At 32.1% G+C, this 26,242-nt stretch overlaps 1 protein-coding gene across 3 annotated transcripts; it reads right to left on the bottom strand.

The window, feature by feature from the left end:
* Window positions 1–8,980: 8,980 nt before the first annotated feature.
* Window positions 8,981–12,044, bottom strand: LOC113868921 (receptor-like protein EIX2). 3 transcript variants are annotated; one of them, XM_027504921.1, is made up of 3 exons: window positions 10,000–12,044; window positions 9,463–9,783; window positions 8,981–9,128 (listed from the first exon to the last, which is right to left on the bottom strand). In XM_027504921.1, exons 1-2 carry the CDS (start codon window positions 12,020–12,022, stop codon window positions 9,464–9,466), a joined length of 2,343 nt encoding a protein of 780 aa, XP_027360722.1. In that variant the 5' UTR covers window positions 12,023–12,044; the 3' UTR covers window positions 8,981–9,128; window position 9,463. The 3 variants fall into 3 exon arrangements, with proteins under 3 accessions (XP_027360722.1, XP_027360721.1, XP_027360720.1); XM_027504920.1 differs by having other exon boundaries at window positions 9,463–9,737; window positions 9,856–12,044; XM_027504919.1 differs by having other exon boundaries at window positions 9,463–12,044.
* Between the last annotated feature and the right edge of the window lie 14,198 nt (window positions 12,045–26,242).

Raw genomic sequence — 26,242 nt, forward strand, 5'->3', positions numbered from 1 at the left:
ATTTGCCATTAATACGACATGTTACTTTTTCCATTTATTTTTTTCTGGATCAGTCATGGTCTTACAAACTCTGATGATATGAACGAATCAATTATTTCGTAGAAATGTGTAAAAATTGAAGTCGCTCTTAAAAGCTGAGTACTCTATTATTGAATTAGCAACCCCAATAATTAAAGAAAAGGATAAGTGTGTATATCCAATCGTAATAAAAACAATAAAAATAAAAGAGTGAATTGTCCATTATGTTATACATTAACCAATAAAACAATAGTAACGACACCAATGGAAAAGTTATAGGAGGAAGAACATACAAACCTTGTTCAACACAGATGCAAAACAAAAATGATCGCCAACTATGAAAGAAAGGACGATATTTCTACATTGGGGAAAGGAAATTCGATGTCAATTATTACAAGGAATGCTTCAGGACGAGGATTGGATTTGGAGGAATGAGATTTTGAAGAGCCTCTGGAAACACTTGCTATTTATAATCACACAGCAAGGGGTGGAACTAGAAAATTTCAAGATAAGAGTGCTGTTTGGCGAAATTTTAAAAGAGTGGTGGGCACATTTAACCTTAATTTGTGGGTGAGTTACCTAAACAACTGTGCATTTTGCACAGAAAATTAATTTTACTTTGAGGGACCACTTCCCTTGCGTCAAACCTGGGTCCATGGTATTTAAGGTTTTGACAAGATCGTGTCTTCGTTGTCACTCATGCAAAATGTGTAACCGTAAGTTTAATAAATGCTGCAGTAATATTCTTTTTTATTGTATTGTCCAGAGTACACATTGAAAAATTCTAATGTTACTTCTTAATAACTAATGGTCAACGTTGTTGCTAGGAAACAGGTAATAATTAAAAATGCAATCAATTGATTAATGTATATCAGAAACGTTGTTTTGAAAATTGGGTTCTTTTTTAGATAAATAAAATAAAAAGAATTTGATATTACATATACACCAAAATAATTTTTTTTACATAAATATCCTAATTTAAATTACATAAAAGTCAATTTTAATCTACTTCGATTAAAATTTTGAATGATGCTGGAACAAAAATCGACTTCAATTGACTTGTGTTGATTTAGTTTTACTTTAGTCAAGAAGTCGATTTAAATCGATGTTCACTAAAATTTTATACATTTCAGTTATATACAGAAGTCGATTCAAATAAATTTTAGTTATATACAGAAGTCGATTCAAGTAGATTTTAGATCAATTTAGAAGTCGATTCAAGTAGATTTCAGTACAATGCAGAAGTCAATTCAAGTAGATTTTAGTTTAAAAATGGATTTCAATATCCTCTTCCCTTATAAATAAACAAACAGCTTATCGAGTTTGCATCAAGTTGTTCAAAAATTTGGCAAATTGAGTGCAAAAATTTTAGTAAAATGGGAGAGAATGATGTTCATGTATTTATATATTATAATGATGAGATTGCAAACATAGTAGAGAGAGAGACATTTCGTAACGACAATCAGGCTTGGTTAGTTGTTAGTCCACCAATTACTTTGTTACAATTGGAGAGCTGAATACTAGAGGAGTATGAGGGAAACAATATACAAGTCTCAAAAATTTTCTACAAGATGCAGTTGATATTGGGTCAAATGGTATTCGATATAAAAGGTGGAGAATTCAGAAAGATGAGCACATTGATAACATGTTTAGTTATTTTAACTCATTTGCTGAAGCTCGTAAATAGAGCTTTTTGTCGAATTACAAGGTGATCATTTTAGCTCTGGAGGTTCAGTCTCAGATCTATCACCTTCTCTATCAAATGCAGGCCCATTAGTTGAGATGTCCCATCATGACGTGCACAATTCACATGATGAGGTATGTTCTCCAAGTTTTGAGCACTTTGTTAGACATATTGAAGATCCATTATCACTTAATCCATAGGAAATGAGACAAGGTAGCTTGGTCAGAGATTTTGATGAAGAGGAGGACATTAATGATAAAGAAGATGAACAATTGTTTGATGTGCAGAATTTGGATGAAGATTTGATATCGCTATCTTAATTCCAATCCTAATCTCAAGCTCGATAGTGTCCTAGTCACTCCTCAACAATTGATTTAGATGCACTGCATTGTAATGTGAGTGGGTCTGGTTCAAGTTTGAGCATAGGGGAGAGAATGATTTGTCACTTGGTCAAGTATTTTGCACCAAAGATGAAGTGACGTTTGCTGTTAAATATTACAGGATCCGAAGAGGTGTTCAGTACAAAATTTATGAATCTGATCACATAAAATTTCATTGCAAGTGTGTGAATTTTGGCATTAACTGTAATTGGAGTATACGTGTCACTTTCCGGCAAAAATTGCAGTTATAAGAAGTCCAAAAATTGATAGGACCACACACATGTGTCTTTCCAGAGTCTATGAATCAACATACTCAGATGGATTATAATATTATCGTCACCCACTTATACCTCATGATACAAGCAGATCCGACGATAAAAATCAAATCTCTACAATTATCAGTAGAGTCAGAGTTGAGGTTCAAGATAATATATAGAAAAGTGTGGCTTGCCAAACAGAAAGCTATTACTATGATATATGACGATTGGGAAGAATCATATAATAAACTTCCAAGATGGTTGGGTGGCTTGTAGTCTTATATGTCAGGTACTATTGTCCAAATACAAACTGAACCATACTATGTTGGTGATGTTGTAGATTATTGTTGCTTTATATTCCATCATTTTTTTTGGACTTATCCACCATGCATAGAGGCATTCAAATATTGCAAAAAATTGATTTTGATTGATGGAACACACTTATATGGCAAGTATAGTGGAACATTGTTGATGGCTATTGCCCAAGATGGCTACTGAAATATCTTGTCAGATGCATTTGCAATGGTGGAGGGAGAGACAAAAGAAGCATGGTCATTTTTTCTGAGAAATGTTTGTTAGCATGTGACACCACAAGAGGACATTCTTGTCATATTTGATAGGCATCATGCTATCAAAACAGCTCTAGAAGCTACAAGCAGTGGGTGTCATCCCCTTGCAGCTTATCATGCATATTATTTGTGACACATTGCGGCAAATTTTGCTGTAAAGTTCAAGAACAAACGTGCAAAGTGATTGTTAATGAATGCAGCATATGCAAAGACTGAGCATAATTTTCTGTACTGATTGAGAGCATTAGGCGATATGGATCTCGCGATGTGTGCATGGGCTAACAACATACCGCGTGCAATGTGGGATCAATATGCTGACGAGGGTCGTCGCTTTGGGCACATGATTACTAATATATCTAAGTGTATGAATGTGGTCATAAAAGGCACTCGCAATCTTCCTATTACAGCCATAGTTAAGTCAACATATTATCGTCTTATTAAGTTGTTCGTATAAAAGGGGACAGAGGAAAAGACGAAACTTGCTAGTGGCAAAATTTTTTTACAAATCCTGTTAAATGCAATTGAAGAGCATAGGAAACACTTTGAGAATATGAGTAGCACTCGAGTGACCCATGATGTATGCTCTTAGTTGGTGTTTGAAAGAGACAACATGGAAAGTTGTGGTCATCAGGAATTTCGGGTGTATTTAGCTGAGCAATGGTGTGACTGTAGGAAATTTCAAAAGTTACATCATTCATGTTGTCATGCACTCGCTGCTTGCTCTAACGCTCAAAGAGATTGAACCTCTTTTGTTCACAATGTTTACACCATGGAGTTCGTGTTCAATGTGTATAAAGCACAATTCTCTTCAATTCTTGATGAAGATATGTGGCCACCATACATTGACCTTCCTATATGACCAAATCCTGCACTTAAGTGAAGTCTTGAGAGTCGTCCAGTTTCGACGAGGTTTCACAATGAAATGGACAAGATTGATTTGATCTAGGAAAAACGATATTAATTGTGTAGAGATACCTGTCACACTAGACGAACATGACCACATCCTATGATAAATAATATAAAATGCAAAGAAAAATCAAATAGCTATATTGTAAATCGTTAAAAATAATTTAATAAACTAAAAAAATAATTTATTTGTAAATAAAAAAGTTTGAATTTATGTTGTAATTTGAAGATTTATATTGAACAAGAATTTAAGATAGTGTAAGCTATACAAAAATTTCTTATAATTTATTGGACAATCAAAGCTAATGTAAATTTCGCGTTAATGTTGCAAAAATTTGTATAATAAAATGAAAAAATAAAATTAAGTAATCAAATGTTTGGTTATTTAATTTATCAAAATTAAAAATATTGCTTAAAAAATTTAAAGTATGAAGTTAATTCTATTTAATGAAAGAAATAAATATATTTGAATTGATTAAAGAAGATAATTATTTAATAAAAAGATAAAAACTTCATTTTGATAAATTTATATTATATAGGACTCAAGATAACATTGAAAAACAAAAGTCTTAATGATTTAAAACATATAAAAGTCAAAATTTTATATAATAACACTATAAATTGCTTTATTAATAGATGAAAATGTTTAAATTTGATTTATTAATAAATATATAAATGAATTACATTTCATAACAAAGAATAGAGAAATATTTGAGAGGATATATTTTTAATTAATAAATAAAATAAAAATTAAAGATAGCATACTTAAATTAGTAACATATATATAATTAATCAAAAATAAATACAATTGAATTTTACTATTTTATATCATTTAATAATTTAAATAAAAGAATGTTCTAAATAATAGATTAAAAAATAAATAAGTATATAATTGATAAATTTTAAAAGTTAGATTTTACTTTCTTTTAAGTAAATTAACTGTGTATAAAACTTAAGATAAAGTTGATATACATAAATTTTGATGATTTACAATGCATAATGATAGAGACACTGTACATTCACATTATAAATTATTATAATAATTTTATATATTTATTTATTATAAAATTTTAAAATAAAGTTAATTTATCAATCGTAAAATAAAATAAATCTACATCAAATCATATTAAACTTATACAATAATAAAATAATAAAAAGAAATATTAATTAATAAATAAAGTAGAAGTATAACTATAATGTCAATAATAAATACATGATACCTCATCGCTATAATTATTATTATTATTTGAAAAACTAAAATATTTTTATTTACTTGACTAACATAAAAATAAAAATGAACATAAAACAGAAATAAATAAATAAAATAAAAAACATTTAGAAATTAAATTTTTATTTAATTTTTGAAAAATAAAGAAAAAAATTACTATAAAACTTTAATTTAAGAAGTTTATTTACCTTTTTTATATATCTTCATCACTATTTTTAATATTATCTTTATTAATATTTACTAACAAAAATAAATAAATAAAATAAACTCAAAAAAAATAATCACATCTATTTACTTATAATTATTATGATTTTTTTATATTATTAAAATAAAATGTATTCAAACAAGTTTAATATATATACATATTATAATATAAGGATTTGATGAGATTGAAATGTGAGAGCTTAAAGTAATTTGGATATCTCCTGTTTAGGCGGGAACTAGACCTCCAATCATTGTTCGCTTAAGTGAAAAAATTTACTTAAGTGAAAATGTGTTATTTTCCCTTAAAATTATGACAAAATGGCTTGAGCTAATTTTTATAAAACAAATAGCTTAAGTGGGGAAAAAAAAAAAAAAGCTTAAACAAAAATGATAGGTTTAAGCGAAAAATGGACAGAAAACTTTAATTTCAATCAATCTTCTCTTCTCCTCTCCCTAAACCTAACATTTCCTCTTCAACCTCCATATTCAACCTTCTTCTTTCTAACTCTTCTCTTTCCCTCCTAACTCTCTTTTCCTTCAATCTCATACCTAATTCCTCTTTTCCTCTTCTCATTCTCACATCACCGAATACCTATTTCTCTTTTTTTTCTCTATACTCAACTATTCACTTTCCTCTTCCTCCACTATCAAAATTATTAAAAAAATTTAATTTAATTATTTAAATTTAAAAGATATAAAATAAATAAAAGGAAAAATTAATCTTTTCATCTCTTAACTTTATGATAAAATTTATTTTAGTCTTTTAATTATTTTTTATTCAATTTAGTTCTTGAAGTTTTATATATTTTTTAAGTTAGTTAATAATTATGACCTATTCCTTTAGCCAATTTAGCTCTTAATACAAGATCATTTAAGTTAGGTTTTTTTGTTAGTAGGATAGATGAATTCTTATAGATCCATCATCCGAAAGAATCAGACATGATAATTTTTCATCATCCGGCTCAAGCAAGAATCAAACATTTCGAATGTATCCATAGAAAAAATGCATATGTTATCCACACATATAGAAAGATAGCTTTGTTGTATGACTTAACAGAGATATCCTAGGAGACACTTAAATGACCTTAATGTCGTTTATTTAATTCAATTTTGATTTTTTATTTAAAAAATTATTTAAAAATAGTAAAATTTGTTTAAGTGGAGCTAACTCCCCCGCCTCTCCTTCCTTCTCCCTTTTCAACTCCCCCACCCACTAGCCTTGTCTTACCCTCCTCTAGCCCCCGTTCCTCTCCTTACAACCCCTCCCCTCCCTAGCCTTCATATTCAAGTATTCAAAATCATAAATTTAAAATTCAATTATTAGAGTGCGTGGCAAGAAACACTATCTTGTTTTAAAGTTTGGCTTCCACATTTTTTTCTTGTTCTTATTTTCTACTCATTTCTTTCTTTTGCTATTTGAGTTCACAATCCATTCATTTTTAACATCACAACATATATATTATATAATTTATAGTATAAAATTGTTGAAGGAGAGCCATTTTTGGAGGAAGTGAAAAGAATAATAAAAAATTACCAAAAATTGGTTGTCATAATTGAAAAATACACTTTGACAGTGGTTGTAGTGGTGACATTGGCAGAGAGTAGGGCGATAGTATAACTCAATGAGGTTAAGGTGGAGGTGAATGGTAGCTTTGAGTGGGTGATGGAGAATGGGTGGAGGCAAAGTGATCTTCCTTGTATTCTGTTTTCTTAAGTTGATGCTAAATTCTGTATTTTTTGTGGCTGTTATGCAAAATTGACACTAAATTCTACATTTTATGCAACAGTTATACAAAATTGACGCTAAATTCTGCATTTTTTGCGGCAATTATTAAAACTGATATTAAATATTATCTTCTAAGTGTTTTGTTGACAATTATTAATAACTACTGTTAATGAACTGACGCTAAGTGCATTTTTGGTAGCATAAGAACCCATCTAATCAAACATAAGAATAAGAAAAATCAAACAACATAATCAATCTTAATCAAACAACCAAAAATCAATGAAATTAAGAACATTTAAATTTTGGTTTCAAATTACCCTTGGGATTGTAAGAAAATCCCTTTCTTTCGATTTATTATTGTCCAAGTAAGGTAAATCATAAGCTCATTTACCCTCCACCTTAATCACTAGGATGATGAACAAGAAAAATGAACACCAACAAGTCCAAGGAACTCCTAAACTTGAAAACTCCAAGAACTCAAGATGTAAGACTTCTCATGGATTAAAACAAATTATTTCAAGGTTTCAAAGAAAACTTTAAGAACTTATAAATTCAAAACCTCACTAGATCATGAACTCGGTTTCAAGAGACAGAAAGAAAGGTTTTAACTTTGATGCAAGAAATTCTAACTCCTAAGCCTTCTATTTGTAGTGGTGAAGGATAACTATTCTATCATAACTTAGTTATAGTAACTTAACTAGATTAATTCCATTTGATTGAATCCAATCCGAAATATTCAAATAGCCAATTTTTCATTGAAACTCAATCAATTACCTAACCTCTCATTGAATCCAAACTAGGTGTGAGATTGCTAGGACAAGTGTCCCTCATTGGTTCCTATGGTGGTTGTGATTGCTTAAGGACATTATAGGTGGCTGAACTTCCGCTTTTCTCCTTTTTCCCCCCACTTCTAAGGCCACAAACTGTTCGTAGGTTTTACGGTTGCCTCAGTTACTTACCTATTTATCCAACCTCAACCGAAACTTCAGGCCTTTAATTTGTCTCATGTGCCTTCAATTACTTAAGGATGAAATCCTAATAGTTTTTAAGATAATTTTGTTTAAGAGATAAGTTTTCTAAATTTTTAACATTTCTCATAGCCTTGGCTGATTTAGAAGTCCTTTCTGCTGAATGATGCCTCCGTTGCTCCTTCAAAAATGACCATTTTTCTCTTGATTAAAAGTATACTTAAGGGTATTTTACGTATTTCACATTCTAGAGACAATTAGGTAATTTCACTTCTATATGTAAGGGTGTAGTTTTGAGATTCACATTCAATCCTCCTAGACCATCTAGCTTTCTCTTGATTAGGATTATCTAGTATAATTTTATCATTTAAATAATTAATCTTTTTTCATAGCATTAATCTAAGTAAAACTAATTGAGAGTATTTTAGTTCTTTCACTTATCAGTTTAGAATTTTGAAAAAGTTTGGGTACAAACTTTGGAAATAGTCAAGATATTTTCTCATATATTTTGAATGTATTTTAGGTATGCATGTTTATAAAATGTATAAAATTAATAAAATTGACATCAAATTTTCGTCATTCAGGTATCAAGTCTATTTCAAATAACAACACATTTTAAATTAACGAGGAATATCCAACAAACAACCATGCAGTGAATGTTTGGATGAGTGTTTGCAAACTTGAATTTAGACGATTTTGAATTTTTTAGAAGTGATTTTATTTAGAAGTGAATTTGAAGTTATGTGATTTATATATAATTTTTTTTGCATAAAAATAAATTTGTAGCAAAATTAGTATAAATTTTTCAATTTAACATGAAAATTACAATTTATCATGTCAACTGAAATGGAAGTTTAGAGGCAAAATCAACTATATCATAAAATCCCCTGACATTTTGACACAAATTTCAAACAAGTTTACAGTTCTAAACTTGAGCTTAAAGATTTTTAACACTCGTCCAAATAAACACAGCCGTTCAAAACTATTTATAAAGAACTCGGAGATGGCTGGTAGTGGTACGTAATGCCAACTTGTGAAAATAAATAAAGGATTATTTATTTTAGCCTCTCCTTAAGAAGTTCAAAATATAGCTTTATTTTATTAATTACAGGGTCAAAACATATGATGCATAAACGCCACAGCTACTCGGTACTTCGGTGATTTCGTGCAATCCTCAATGTTTTGAACCTGCAAATTTGACAAATGAGATATAAAACAAAGAAAAACTTTTTAACATGCATAGAGAAATGATATTGTTTCTTTTTATAATGAGGATCATCACGTGTCTTAAGTTCCCACAATCACAAAATGATTCGTAGCTAACTTTTGATTAATTCTTTCTTTTAAATTAGAGACATAGTCAAACATTATTTTTTAATTATTCAGAATCATAGACATCATGGTGATCTCGGACTATATGATAATTTCTAGTTAAATGGGTGTAATGCGGGACCGGAAAAGAAAATACAAACAATTTCCTAAGTAAATTGTTGACAACGAACAGAACTCAACTCCCACTTACCTTAGCTGTTGAACTTTAAATTGACAGCAACAAATACAAGAACTTGATCAGCAACATGATTAAGGAACCGAAAATACGCGCACCTCCATGTCCTGCTGAGGAATATAGAACCACAAAGGCCCCAGAAACCCACTGCAAAACCAACACCCATCCCAAGGTAGAGTGACTCAGTTTCATCATCATTGTTTCCTTGGTTTGAATCATCAACATTACCACTTTCGCTTGTGCAGTTAAATGGTAGAGGAGCACCACAAAGTCCAGGATTCCCAACAAAGCTAGATGCATCAAAAGTCTGAAGCTGAGTTCCCAATGGAATTTGTCCTGTGAAATAGTTGTATGACAGATTCAAAAAGCTCAAGAAAGAAAGATAGGAAATGGACACAGGAATTTCACCATCAAGTTTGTTATTGGACAGATCAAGAGATTCCAAGTTTTTCATGCTTCCAATCTCTCTTGATATCTTTCCTGTGAAATGGTTTCTTGACAAGTTTAAGGTCTGCAGCTGAACAAGACTGAAAACTTGTGCAGGGATTTCACCTGACAAGTTGTTGAATGAAAGGTCAAGAGTTCTAAGCAACCCATAGTCTTCAAACTCTAATTCTTGGCCTTTGGTGTACAAATTGAACTCAAATGGATAGTGACTTGTTCTTTGTGCTCCACCCATGCTAGGAATGTTGCTAAAACATTTTGGAATATGCCCTGAAAGTTTGTTGTTGAAAAGGTCAAGTTGTATCAGTGAAGGGAGATTGCACAGTTCTGGTGGAATATTGCCTTCAAATTGGTTAGATCCCAACAGCATCACTTCCATGCTATGCGGCATCTTTGTTGGTACTCTTCCAGAAAAGTGGTTATCTCCTAGGTTGATGAATTCCAAGTTTCTTACGTTTGACAGGTCCAACGAAAAATTGCCAGACAAGCTATTGTTGTGCAAATCCAATGCTATGAGGTCAACAAATGAGCCCATAGATGGAGGAACTTCACCATTTAGCATGTTACTCTCCATGAAAAGGAAAGACAAACCTTTCCAATACTCCCAACAATCAGGAACTCCTCCAGTTAAATGATTGGATGATATGTCCAAATAGTCCAAACTATTTTCCTTACCCAACTTGTGGCAGAACAAAGGGGAAATGGGTCCGTAGAAAGAGTTGTGTGACAAGTCCAAATAGATGACATTTACTGATATGTGTGGGAGCCCCCCCGTGAAATTATTATGGTCCATAAATATAAGTTCAGAGTTTAGAGTCACTTTTGATAAGTCTGCACTGATTGTGTTCTTGGACAAGTTGAGCTGAGTAATGTTAACCACAAACCTCCAAAACATGTCTCCATTTATGGATGAGATGCTTGAGTTGGGAACCTCTAGATATTCTAGTGACTTTTGTGTATATATCCATTCTGGAAACTTGGGACCTAGAACTGTGTTGCTCAAACTGATGCCATTCAGATGAAAAGGAGGAATCCAATCAGAATCCAAATCAAATGCAAAATGTGCACTCAAAACCAGTGATTCTAAATTGGAGAGGTTGAAAAAATGCTTCTCAGATAAAACACCTGACAAGGACTCACCTCCAATGAATAAAGTCCGTAAGTTAAAGAGCTGTCCAATGCTGGTTGGAATATTACCAGTCAGTAAATTGGAGCTGATGCTCAAGTCAACCAAGGATGAGAGATTTCCTAGAGATGAAGGGATTGAACCATGAAACATGTTCTCAGATAAACCAAGAAACTGTAAATTTTCATGCTGACCAAGCCAATCAGGAATGGATCCATTGAGTTCATTGTCATTCAGCCTTAGAGATTTAAGGTTTTGAAGACTCAACATGTTCTTGGGTATTTGTCCTTGTAAAAGGTTGAAGCTAAGGTCAATATATGAGATACTTGTGAGGTTAAACAACCAATAAGGTAATTCAGAGACAAAGTGGTTCCCAGAGAGGTCAAAAGTTAAAAGTGAAGAAAAGTTCACATACTTCATGGATGGACTGATATCAGTAAGATGACAACTACCCAGTCTCAGCTCTAATAGTGATGAATGCAGAGCCATGGACTGAAGCCAGTTCGTTTGATTTTGAAGATTAATTTCACTAAGGTTGAGATATTTCAAGGAAGAAAATTGAGAAAGCCAGTGAAGATTATCAACATGAAGGTCATCATTAAAGGATAGGTCTAGGAACTGAATGCTAGAGAAGTTAGCATGTGTTTTATTAAAAGGTGCACTTAAACTTGTAAAGCCATTCAAGCTGAAGTCCAAGTAGTTCAAAAATTCAATTTTGAGCAAAGACAAGTTGATTTCACCTTCCAAGTATTGTTGCTTTAGATCAAGTCTTGTAACTCTGCCTGTGATGTTATCACAATGGACCCCTTTCCACGCACAGCAATCTCCTTCATTGGACCAAGTGGGGAGCTTGTGGCTATTGTTCAAAACACCAAGTTTGAACATTTGCAACGCATATCGATCTTTATTGTTGCAGAACAGCTTCATATTGGTGCTACACAAGCCAAAGTGGAACTTGGTTGCATATAGCAATAGCAACAGAACAATTGAAATTTGTTGAACCATTGATGATTAATTAGTTTTGAGTATAAGAAATCAGTGAAATGGTTTATGGTGACTCTAATCGCTCCATATATTAGACGTTGTTCTACTAAGGTCCTTCCTGTACGTTACCCCTGAAAGTCTATGGTGACATTCAGCATCAATTACGATAAATTGGAAACATTCAACCAAGCATGTGCTTCGTTGATTCGTTTACGTGACGAAAACGAAAATTGTAATTTTCACGAAAATAAATAAATAAATTATATATATATATATATATTTACAAAATTTTTTCACACTAGTTGTAAGTCTAAAAATTATTACATTAAATTTGAGTTATTCATTTAATTTAAACTTATACTAGTGCTGCGATAAGAATATATTTCCTCCCATATATATAATGTTTATTTAATTTAAATGTAATTTAATTCTTAACAATTACAAAATTATTTTTCTAATCCCTAAAAATTCATTTAAGTTTTTATTGTTATAATCTAAATACTAAAATAATGTTTATTTAGTAATGTGAGAACTAAATTAATTACTTATTTAACCTGTCATCCTTATAATTTAAATAAGTTTTTCTGTTCTTGTCTATATTCTTTAAATTAAGCCTTAAAAATAATTTTTTGATATCTAGTTTCTAACAATAAAAATAAAAAATTAGTTTTTATTATTTAATATTTAGTCTATAATAATAATTAAGTTTTTACCTTTTTAAAATAGGTTAAATTATAAATTTAGTCTCTATATATAATGTGATATTTTAATTTTATCTTTACATAAAAAATGTTATAATTTAGTCTTTATATAAGTAAATATTTTAAATTAAATCTTATCGCTTAAAATTTATCAACAATGTTAGATAAAAAGAAACAAAATGTAAAAATAAAAATAAAAATTCATATGAGAATTAAAATATAAATTAAAATTATAAAAAATAATTTATAAATAAATGTTAATTATAAAAACTAAATATTTATTCTAACTAGAAATTAAAAATAAAATAGACTTAATTAAAAAAATGAAGTATCAAATGAAAATATCATAAAATTTTAAGAAATTAAAAACTTATATTTAAAAAATAAAAATTAGAATAAAAAATGTGAATTTTTTAAGGATAAAGTTTAAACAACTAAATATAGTAAAATTTTATTAAAATAAAAAACATTTATTATACTTTATTGTAACTAAATATGTATTCTAACTATAATTTAAAAAAAAATTATTTGTTTAGGTACCGAATTAAAAACCAAAATTTTTAATAAAGTAAAAACTTATATATTAAAACAAGTTTATATATAGTGTAGTTTTGTATTTTAAAGATAATAAATCTCTTATTTTTTATAATTTTTTTCAAATATTCTATAGTAATTGACGCATAATAAAACTGTTAATATTGATATTTTATTTATTTATTTGAAAGTATGATAAAAGGTAAAAATATAAAATAATAAAGAAGTTAACTTCAACCCTTATTACTAAATTTAAAAAACTAATTTTATAAAAAATTTATTGAAAAGAGAAATGTTTTATACTTTTGTAATTTTGATATAATAAGTGAATTCTTTTATAATAATTTTTTTTATGTTTAAATGCTTAAACTCAACTTTAACTATTGAAATTAAGAAAATACTTATAACTTGAAGTAATTTTTTTGTTAGTAAAAAAAAAAAAGGTGTGTTCTAAAGGTAAGATTAAACTATAATATAAGCTAGTTTCTATTTACAAATTAATTTCTATAATTAAAAATTTACATTTTGATTTCATTTATCTATGTGACGTCCCTAACTGTGGACCCAAATACTACACATGGATATTTCATACTTTCATGTGCCATACAACCGATGACATCTCTATGTAGAGAGGACATACTTTCTAATACGAGAAAGTTGACATTCATATCAGATTCATATAACACTCTTTATCGATAAATCATTTTTATAATTTTTATGTATTATAAAGAATTTATAATTTTAATTAAATTATTAATTGACTCTTTCTAAATCATGATAAAAAAACATAACAAAATTTTAAAACTTTCATTTCTTGTTGTTGAATCCATAAAATTTTAATAATACTAAAAATGATTGAATTTAACACATAATTAAATATTTTTTAATATAACATAACTTACTAAACAAAAATAAAATTTGAACTGCAGTACATTATTAATATATTTAGTATTACTTAAATACATGAGTTCAATATTTACAAGTTATAATCAAAATATATTAGGACTTATTAAATAATTACAAAATTAAAATATATCAAGTCTTAATAAGCGGATAATTTCTATACCCAAATACAGAGACAGAGAAGTAATCCTAATCTGAATCAGTTTAATTGGTCTTTGAAAAGTGGTCATTTTTATTTCCTGAAAATGTAAATAAAGATAAGTCTTCTCTTTCCACTAGAATAGAGCCAAATAATCAATTTAGAAATTTCACAACAACCAAGCAAAATAACAAATAAATCAACAATGCCATAAAACATATACTATAATTGCATAACGTAATGTGCCATTCTCTTGTATACACAATTCATTACATATTGTGATCATAATCTTTCAGTATTTTATAATATCTCTTGGGTCCTTAACACAATCAATCATGCCTCTTGGATCCATGAGATCATACATGCGTATGGATAGTTGTGAGTTAGCCTTGCACATGGATTAAGTACAGTTAAGAGTTTAATTGGAAAATAAGTATGAAGCCTTGTGAAGCTTCCATTTTCATTAATTTTTGTGCAACTATAAATAGTAGTCACTACCTTTTATTTCTTTCATATTTCTAAAATCGTCTCCATTTTTCATACTCCTTCTATATCTCTGTAACTATCTATAGTAATTTTCATCATATTTGCTTATGTTATATTTTCTACCATTTATTCCTCATTATTTGACTCTTCATAACTAAATATTAGCACTCTCATCATACATTAAACAAGTCATGGTGAAGGTCAAACACCTCCAGACTCAACTCAAATTGCATATTTTTAATAAACCATATTTCAGTCATTCAGTAAACAATAAAGCACATATCATCTAGTTCAGCAACTCAAACAAATAACTAAAAACTCATTTTTCTCCTAACTTTCTCTAGAAAATTTTGATTCAAGTGATCCTTGAGTCAAATCCTAGGTTTTAACACTCAGAATCAATTTTTAAACTTAGATTTCTAAAATAAAAAGCATACAACCACATATAAAAGCAAAGAGTATATGCAAAATCTATATACATCACATGAGTATAATTTTTATCGATGAGATAAAACTCTCCTTACCTTAAGTAGATGATTTACGTAAAGTTTTGATAGATGTTGTCCAAAAGACTAAATTCTTCCTATGCATTACAAAGTAGAATAACTTTTGAGAAGAAAGAAAATGATGAAATAGAAGTGAGATTAGAAGTAAAATCTCTAAGAAACTTACTAGAAATCGAGTAGAAAAGTTGTCAAAGTTCATATTCAGGAGAGGTTTTGGGAATAAGGCATTTTTCTTGTTGTGGAATAGAGTGAGATGAGAATGGTTACTTGCTTTGTAATCTAAGTTCTAAAAATGTCAAAATTACTTAAATACCCCTTTACTCGAGGATTCTCACTTGAGCGACAGCCTTTTCTCGCCTAGGCGAAACTATTCTTGCTTGAATGAGAAAAGCAGATAAATTATTTTTTTTGCATATCTATTGATTTTTTGGTTGAGCAAGACATTTTTGCTTGAGCAAAAACCCTCTAGAGAGCTCATATTTTGTCACTCATTCTTGTTTAAGCAAGAGAGCTCCTCGCCTAACCAAAAGCATAGTTGAGCAATTTTTATCCACTCTCGCTTGAGCAAGAACTATCTCACCTAAACGAAAATTATTTCACCTAAGCAAGAATGCTCCAAAGGTGTGCCTGCTCAGATTAAACAATTTTGCATGAGCTAAATATTTTTCGCTTACGCGAGAAATACTGTATTTTTACAAAAATAAACTCCTCCATTTGAAAACAAAAATGCAATGAAAGCTAAGGTGTTACAACTCTTTCACCTTTTAAGAATTTCGTCCTCAAAATTCATTGGCTCTAGAAGAGATGAGGATATGTCTCTCTCATTTTGTTCTCAGGTTCCATGTGGCATATTCTTCATCATTTACCTCATAACACCTTCACCAGGGAGATGATCTTGACTCAGTTGCTTGATTTGATGATTGTTGGAATTTTTTTCTTAAAACACAGCAAGTGTACCGGATCTATTGCATGTAATTACCGGTGGAATATCGGGATATCATTCTCAAAGAGCAATTCAAAATATATTAATTGTTAAGATATAAATTGATTGAGCTTATATACAATAAAATTAATTGATAGTTTTTATAAAAATTGAGTAAAAATTATAATGTAAGACAATGATGTAAAATGTAGTAAAAATCAAATTAGAGAAATTGAAATTGAATTTCATCTATCTCCATCTCTATATTCTAGTAATTCAGTGATAAATATAGTAATCATTTACATTGATATTGATGCAAAATACAAAAATCATATAAAAGCAATTAACAAACTATCTAGCATTACAATTGAAATTTAAAAGCAATCAATAACTCCAAATCTATTTCTAGAATGACCATTTACTGAGTAATCTCAATCAGATCTAGATCTAAACAATACCTTCTCAGATATAACTCAGATTTGAGCTCAAGAAACTATCAATTAAACATATTCAAGTATTAAACACAGGTTGAAATCACTAATTCAATAAAAATGAAGAAAAAATATCTATATTTATATAAATTACTGAGAATATATCAAGTTTGAAGATCTACATTCAATTCCACAAAAGTATTAGCTACGCATTATAGCCATCGCATCAAGAAAAGGGGTACAAACGGTATAAAACATGAGAAAATGGGTGTTCCCACTCTACTTTTAAGCTCTCCGACGCTTTTCTCTCTCAAAATCTTGAAATGGAATAGTAACCTATTCTAAAACACAAAAATTGCTTTTTATACCATTTTGGACAAAGCTTCTCTTGTTACAGCGCTATATTCTCGTTATAGCGAGAACTGTAAGTAAAGATTAGGTCATTCTACTTGCCTTTCACTACAGCGATATAACTCTAGCTATAGCAAACAATGTCTTGTTGTAGCAAGAAAAACACATAATCACACATTCTTCAAAAGTGAATCTGTTAAAGCTGGAAATAGTATTTGCAAGAATTATAGGATCTGAATATTCTTATCAAGAATCAATGTGATTCTTGATAGAGAAGTTGTATTATTGATGAAAAGAGATCAGATTACAAACAAAACTGAAGGTAGAGAGAAAGAATTTCCCCAACTGATTTCAACAATCAGTTCCAACCTTTTCTCCCAAAAAAACAGCCCCCTACAGAGGAGCATAACCTCTTATTTATATCTTTTCCCTAACTAACTACCATCATCAGTTAGTTATTTTGCCTCTACTTACAGCCTGGAACCTGCCTGGAATACACGTGTTTAATTGGAGGTCTTGGCTTTACTAGCTGACGGACTCTATTAATACTCCCCCCTATGAGAGCTAACTTGTTCTCAAGTGGAAACTCTGGAAAACTGGATTGTAATTGGGATACACTCTCCCAAGAACTATCACAAGGTGGTAAATTTGCCCACTGAACCAACACCTCTGTCTGCCCTTGTTGATTATGTCTCCATTGTAGTAACTCCTTAGGCTGGACTTGTAATTCTAACTCCTCACTCAACATTGGTGGCAAAGGTTGGACTTGTTGAGAGGCTTTAATAGCTATTTTCAATAAAGATACATGGAAAACTAGATGCACCCTAGTATGTTCCGGTAAAGCTAACTTATAAGCCACCTCTCCAATCTTTTCAAGCACTTGATAAGGACCATAGAATTTAGCTGATAGCTTGGCAAAAGGTCTGCTAGCCAAAGACTTCAGTTTATATGGATGAAGCTTCAAATAAACCCAATCGCCTACCTCAAAATGCACTGCTCTTCTGTGCTTATCAGCTTGAGATTTCATTAAATCCTTTGCTCTCAATAAATTTCGTTGCAATTCTAATAACACTACATCTCTTTGAAGCAACAATTGATTGACTTCTTCCACTTTAGAAGTAAAAGTGCAGCCCTTAATCAACATAGGAGGGTCTCTGCCGTATAGAGCCTTAAAAGGAGTCATACCAGCTGAACTATTGTAGTTAGTGTTAAACCAAAACTCAGCCCATGGTAACCAATCAACCCAAGATTTAGGTTTTGGTCCTACAAAGCACCTCAAATAAGTTTCCAGACTACGGTTGACTACCTCAGTTTGGCCGTCCGTTTGAGGGTGATAAGCCGTGCTAAGTTTAAGTTTAGTGCCCGCCAACCTGAACAATTCCTGGCAAAATTGGCTGAGAAGAATTTGATCTCTATCAGAGACTATTGATGATGGAAAACCGTGAAGCCTGACTATTTCTTTTATGAAAACAGCTACTAACTCCTTGGCTGTATAGGGGTGTCCCAAAGGGAAAAAAATGGGCAAATTTGGTCAGCTTGTCCACAACTACCAAAATGGTGTCTTTCCCTTTTGATCTTGGTAAACCTCCTATAAAATCCATAGAGATATCTTGCCAAACTTGTGTAGGAACAGGGAGAGGCTGCAGTAAACCTCCAGGGCTCAAAGTTGAATATTTTGCTCTTTAAAAAACTTCACAGGCTTCAACATACTTTTTAATATATCCCTTCATACCCTCCCAATAGAAAAAGCTAGACACCCTTTTGTAGGTTCTAAAGAAACCAGAATGACCTCCAGTGGGGCCATCATGGCATTCAGCCATAATGATAGGGATGCGATTAGAATTCTTGGACAGCACCAATCTACCCTAATACCGCAGCTTACCATTCTTATAAGTGTAACCTGAATGAGCCTCTGGATTTAGGAGTAAATCCTGGATGATCTGATGCCACTTAGGATCTGATTGAACCTCCTCTAACCACTCCTCAACTTCTGCCATATTAACCACTGAGAGGGCAGAATACAGCTCTCTCCTAGAAAGAGTATTAGCCACTATGTTTTCCTTACCAGGTTTGAATTGAATTTCAAAATCAAACCCTATTGACTTGACTGCCCATTTAAACTGCTCCTCACTGAAAAATCTCTGATCAGTTAAAAATTTCAAACTTCGTTGATCTGTCCTAATTATAAAGTGATGGCCCATCAGATAATGCTTCCATTTTTGAACTACCCGAACCAAAGCCATAAGTTCCCTCTCATAGACTGACTTCTGCTGGGCTCTAGGAGAAAGGCCTCGACTCCAAAAAGCTAAAGGTTTCCCTTCTTGCATCAAAACAGCTCCAATACCCTTACTAGATGCATCTGTTTCTATGGCAAACACCTTGGAAAAGTCTGGAACAGCTAAGAGTGGCAAAACCACCATAGCATTTTTCAGTTGTTGAAATGCTACAGTAGCCTCCTTGCACCAATAAAACCTGTCTTTCTTAAGCAAATCAGTAATAGGTTTGGCTATTTTGCCATAACCTTGCACAAATCTTCTGTAATACCCCGTGAGTCCAAGGAATCCTCTTAAGCCTTTAACATCCTTTGGTATAGGCCAATTTCTCATTGCAGCTACTTTGGCCTCATCAGCCGCCACACCCTTCTCTGAAATAACATGCCCCAAATACTCCAAGCTTTTCTATCCAAAAGTACATTTCTTCAAATTAGCTTTTAGAGAATTATCCCTTAAAGCCTGCAGCACTTTTTGCAAATGGTCTATGTGAGACTGCTCATCTTGGCTATACACCAAGATATCATCAAAAAATACCAAAGCAAACTTTCTCAAATAAGGTCTAAGAACCTCGTTCAGCAATGCCTGAAATGTTGAGGGCGCATTGGTTAAACCAAATGGCATGACAATAAACTCATAGTGTCCCTCATGAGTTCTAAATGCTGTCTTTGGTATATCCATCTCCTTCATTCTTATTTGATGGTAGCCAGATTTGAGATCAAGTTTAGTGAAAATAGAAGCCCCTCCAATCTCATCCAATAACTCTTCTATAATCAGAATAGGAAATTTATTGGGAATAGTAATTTTGTTTAAAGCCCTATAATCCACACAAAATCTCCACCCTCCATCCTTCTTTTTGACTAATAAAATAGGGCTAGAATAAGGACTGATGCTATGTCTTATAACTCCCACAACCAACATTTCCATCACTAGTCTTTCAATCTCAGTTTTCTGATAGTGAGGATACTTGTAAGGCCTTAAATTTGGAATTTAGGCTCCCTCCTTCAAATGTATTGCATGATCGTGTCTTCAACTAGGAGGTAGACCCTGTGGATCTTGGAAGACATCCTGGGAACCTTGTAACAACTTCTACACATCTGCTGGAATTTTCTGCTCAATCTTTTCCGAATTAGTTGTTGTTCCACATTGCAACAACAGACCTTCCCCCTCTGATTTGAGCACTTGCATGAATGCCCCAAAGGACAATTCAGTCTTGGTCATAGCAGGATCCCCTATCACCTTGAACAACTCTCCCCCTTGCCTTAAAGTCAGTTCAAGTTTGCCAAAATCTGCCTTAACTTCTCCCAGACTGGCCAGCCATTCTAACCCTAGCACCACATCAATCCCTTAGTACAAAAAGATAGAAGTCTTGGACTATTTTGATCTGTTGCATCATCATCATTAACTGAGTACATTTTCCCTTGCATTTAATTTTATGTCCATCTCCCACCTCCACTATGTATGACGGTGTGTCTTCCACTCTCAACTCAAGCTGCTCCACCAATTCCCTTGCAATAAAATTGTGGGAAGCTCCACAATCAATCAGGATGACAATAGACTTATCTCCAATTTGCCCTCCCACCTTCCAAGATTTGGTCGTAGTGAATCCAGTCATTGAATACAGAGACAATTGCAGTGCATTGAAATTCCCCATCACTGTTTGATTCTAATCTAAGCCTTCCTCCTCTTCATCCTCTTCTAAAATAATCATCCTCAATTGTTTATTTTTGCACCTATGCTCCCAGCTATACGGCTCATCACATCTGAAACATAGCCCCTTTTCTCTTTTCTCCCTCATTTCAGCTCCGATGAGATGTTTAAACTCTCCTCCTCTACTTCTTGGTCCCTCCCTTGACTGTCCTGAATTTATTTGTGGAACAATTACCCCCAAACTCATAGGTTCTCCCTTCTTTTCAATCATATTCTTAGATTCCAGCATCACAGTTCTATTATAAGGGCCATTTCTATAATTGCCATATGCTCTAAAATTTTGCGAATTATTCTTCCTATTCAAAACAACATTCTTCTGTTCAATCATCAACGATTTTTGAATTACCTCTGAAAGTGTATTGAGTTCATAGAGTCTCAACTCTACTTGCATTTCTTCCTTAAGTCCGTTCATGAAAATAACTTTGACAAATTCTTGATCTATCTCCCTCAACGCCCCCACATATTTCTCAAATTCTTCTACAAATTCCTCTACGGTTCCTGTTTGTTTCAAGGACAACAACAATTCAAATGGATTTTGGATCATAGAAGGCTGGAACCTCCTAATTACAGCATACTTAAACCCCTCTCAATTAGGGTTTGGGTTGCATCGTTCCCACCACTGAAACCAGCTCAACGCCCTTCCCTCCAAAGCTACCATAATAGCCTGCATCTTCTCCTCATCAGTCACGCCTTTCACGACAAAATACCTCTCTAATCTATGAGTCCACCCATACGCATCCTCTCCTGCAAAAACTGGAATTTCCAGTTTCCTCCATTTTCCAGAATTGATATGCTCTGCTCCAGAGCTTCCTCCAATCGTCTCACATTCATGTCCACTGGAGGCGTCTTCTTGGCCTATCCCCAATTTCGTTGCAATGGCCATCAATAATTCCTCATTCTTCTTTGTTCTTGCCTCAGTTAATTCCAATCGCGTCATCATCTCCTCACGTTCTTTCTCCCATTCATCAAAATTTTTTTCCATGCTCCTCGTTCTCATGCGCTGCTCCAATTAGCTTTTCAAGGCACCAAGATCGGTGCTTTGATACCAGTGTTAAAGCTGGAAATAGAATTTGCAAGAATTATAGGATCTGAATATTCTTATCAAGAATCAATGTGATTCTTGATAGAGAAGTTGTATTATTGATGAAAAGAGATCAGATTACAAACAAAACTGAAGGTAGAGAGAAAGAATTTCCCCAACTGATTTCAACAATCAGTTCCAACCTTTTCTCCCAAAAAAACAGCCCCCTACAGAGGAGCATAACCTCTTATTTATATCTTTTCCCTAACTAACTACCATCATCAGTTAGTTATTTTGCCTCTACTTACAGCCTGGAACCCGCCTGGAATACACGTGTTTAATTGGAGGTCTTGGCCTTACTAGCTGACCGACTCTATCAGAATCCTCGCTACAGCAAGGATTTCTTGCTGCTACAAGAGACCATGTGAGCTCTTTTTGCCTTCAAACTTCATGCTTTTTGTGCTTCTTACTCAATTCTTCAAATTTTTTCAACTTTGTGTGATGTTTCTCTTTTGATTCCAACTACAAAATATATCAAAAGGGAATCAAAATACTTAAATTTGCCCAAAAAATTCAAATACTTAACATGAAAAGTATTTAAGTTATCACCCAAAAAAATCATGTCCAAATACTTAACATGATGTATCACAATGAGTGTTATTTCAAAATGGTCAGCTAGAGGATTCAAACAGAGGAAGCGAGATTGCACGAGCTGATACATGTTATGACTGTAACACTGAGGGAGGATATCAAAGATGGGAACAACCCACATGTAGAAACCCTGGTGACATATTTGACATCAAATCTGGATATTTTGATCCTTCATCAGTGGCTAATGGTGGTTTAATTGCAAATGACAACAATGTTAGTTTAAGTGCTAGTGATTGTAAGGTTGCTTGCTCGACCAATTGTTCCTGTTTTGGGCCTTGGGAGCCTGCTTATGTGTATAGTGCTGATGAAAGTGTTAACATTCTAACAAGGAAGAAATCAGTTCAAAGAGGTATTGCAACAACTGTAATTAGTCTTAAATCTCCTTTCATATGAGGATTGCAACGTAATGGTTTACATGGGTTGTTTCCAAATGAACCTTAATTATTTTATCACTTTTTTACTGTTCTTATCTTTACACTCGTTGGGATAGAAAATTTTATTATTTAACATTATTTTTTTATACTTTCACCTGTAGACTCATACAATAGAGTCTCGTTTACTCTCTAACATATTCGTGTCAAGTGATTTGACACTTTTAAGCAGCGTAAAAAAAAGATAAGGTGAAATAAAAAAATTACTCTTTCTCTCTTTATTAAGTGATTTAACATTTAGAGAGAAAAAAATGTAGGTAATGCAGTATAAAACAAAAGTGGTGTGAAATAAACATCATACTTTTCAGAACTAAAAAAATATTAGTCACATTCCAAACACTTTTTTCAATATGAGTGATTAGGTGAAGTAAAATAACTTCGAATGCTATTTTCATAACTAGAGGTCACATTTCAAACAAAATTTTGAAGGGGAATGGTTAAGTGAAATAAAATAACATTGGATATGTAGGTCTACAAATTTTGGGGCCTTTGTGGAAGAAGCTCAAGTGATTGGTTAGTAATGTTTGACCCGACATATTTCTGCATACAAAATTTGTAGTTTAGTGTTGAGCAATAATATTTTGGCACTAAACTCACTCCCTCACTTTTTTAATCTACACTTCTACCTATACAATCATAATTTGGAACGAAATAGAATAAAGATTTACTCCTACAAATTTGAAAATTTTGAAGTTGTAAATGTACTTCAAAATTCTCTTCTCATTATTCTTTTCATGTGTGCTTGACTTCTACCAAATATCTAGGTAGCATAAGAATTCTAACACATTTACAGTCTCTACAACTGAACACAAGTGCTTGAAATTTCATGTTTTATATAAATATCAGTCAATTGGTAACATAATGCAGACATGAAGAAGTGGATTGGTGCTTGTGTTACAGCAGAAGCAGCAGCAGCAGCATTTGTTATTGTAATTATCTTACTTGGCATTTTCTATACAAAATTATGGAGAAAAGCTGCACTTAAAGGTAAATGCTTCACTATTTTTATGGAGCAATATCTTTAAATTAAGCATCACAGACTTTATTTTTATTCATAGGTAAGACCTCATTTTATCATATATTTTATAGAGATAACACAACCAAAACTGAAAAATAAAATGCTGAAATTAGTAGTTTCAGATAGATATGCTGTTGGTAAAATTCATATTGAAGTAAAGAAAGGGGGGTGATTTAAGAGTCTTCAGCTATGCATCAATCATGGCCATGACCAACAATTTCTTAATATTAAAACAAGTTAGGAGAAGGGGGTTTTGGACCACTATACAAGGTGCTTACTTGAAACCCTTTCTTTCTTTTTAATTTTTCTTGTTAACTTGTAAGGATTTGTTTGGAGAGCATATAAATAGTTTAGAAAAAAATAACTCAGTTTTTACTTTATTTTAATAAGCTTCTTCATAGAGCGTATCAAAATAAGTTATTTTCATCTTATTCCAGTAAGTTTCATCATTAAATTTATGACATAATTCATTGTTTAAAAGTAGCTTATTGAATAAATACTTAAATAAGTTGTATACCCAAATGCACGCTATGTATTTAACAATAAGCTAAGAGCTGGCAATAAAAAGACTATCAAAAGGTTCAAAACCAGGAGCTATAGAGTTTAAAAATGAGTTAAACCTCATATCAGAACTGCAATACATGAATCTTTTCAGCTATTGGGTTAATGCATCCATGGAGAAGAAAGAATGTTAATGTATGAGTACATGGCTAATAAAACTTGGATTTATTTTTATTTGGTAAGGAAGGACGTCATTCTGATTTGTTTTTCCTTTTCTTTTTTATTGCTATCTTTTCATTGAATAGATCACACTAGAAGCATGTTTCTAGATTGGAAGAGAGGTTTCAACTTAATTGAAGGAATTGCTCAAGGATTGCTCTATCTTCATAAATATTCAAGATTGAAAGTAGCGCACAGAGATGGGAAAGCTAGTAACATACTTCTAGACGAAAATGTGAATCCAAAAATTTCAGATTTTGGCTTGGCTAGAATTTTCAGCCCACAATAATCAGAAGTAAATACTGCCTCAATTGTTGGGACATAGAGAGTACAATTTCAAAGCCAATAATTTTTCATGTGCACTTGGACTATATGACATTATGTTCCTTGTGATTTTCTGCAGTGGTTGCATGTCACCTGAGTATGTCTTGAGGTGAATTTTCTCAATTAAATCAGATCTTCATAGTTTTTGAGTCTTGTTGCTTGAAATTATTAGTGGAAGGAGAAACAACGGCTTCTAGAATGCCGAACGCCATTGCAATCTAATAGGACATGTATGTTCTTTTGTGACTGTTTGATTACCAAAAGTGTTCATTATAAATCAATCCTTTTACAACTCTTGAAATATGTGATAAATAGCAAGTGATGTGTGCGTGAGAGAGAAAGAACAAAAGTTCTTTTTCACATGATATAAAGGGAGGTGTAAAAAAAAAGAGGTAAAACAATCAAGGTTGTTTCATTAACCCTGCTTTAGCCAAATTAAAACTCACCCACCTGTATTTTGGACAAGATCTAATCTACTTAACCCCCCTTGATACTGTTGGATTTTCTATTAGTTTAAAACGAGGTGAATAGGTCTACCTAAAATAACAAGAGTAACAGAGAAAAATATAGGTAGTGTAACAAGTTTATAAAACCTCTTGTAGGTAAAGTGGATTCCATTACACTACTAGTGGACAATAAACTGGAAGATTCTTCTAACTTGTACAATATTGCATATAATAAGAATAAGAAGCCAATAGAAGTAATTTTTTTGTTGAAAGTTGTAACATTTAATCGTACACATACATACATATATATATAACTTCTGACATTTGTTATGTATTCTGTGATGCCTCAGGCTTGGGAACTACAGCAACAAGGTCAAGGACTAGAATTAGTGGGATCCAACTATAAGAGATTCATGCATTCAAGACCAAGCATTAAGGTGCATTCATGTTGGTCTTTTATGTGCAAAAGAAAATGCAGTTGATAGGCCAACCATATCAGACATCATAAACATGTTGACAAGTGAAAATGCATCACTTCCTCTGCCTAAAACACCAACGTTTTACAGTGGAAAAAGCCTAAAGAGGAATGTAGATCTACTAATAGTTCTGAATCTTATGGCTTGTCCATTTCCTACATGGGAGCAAGATAAGCCAGAATTTTGTAGTTGTGTTCCTTC

This window comes from Abrus precatorius, unplaced genomic scaffold (genome assembly GCF_003935025.1).
Source record: "Abrus precatorius isolate BTA unplaced genomic scaffold, Abrus_2018 Scaffold6, whole genome shotgun sequence".
In the NCBI taxonomy this organism is placed as follows: Eukaryota; Viridiplantae; Streptophyta; class Magnoliopsida; order Fabales; family Fabaceae; genus Abrus; species Abrus precatorius.

Excerpts from the sequence above, each read along its gene's own strand:
- LOC113868921 (XM_027504919.1), bottom strand. The coding sequence starts at position 12,022 with ATGGTTCAACAAATTTCAATTGTTCTGTTGCTATTGCTATATGCAACC.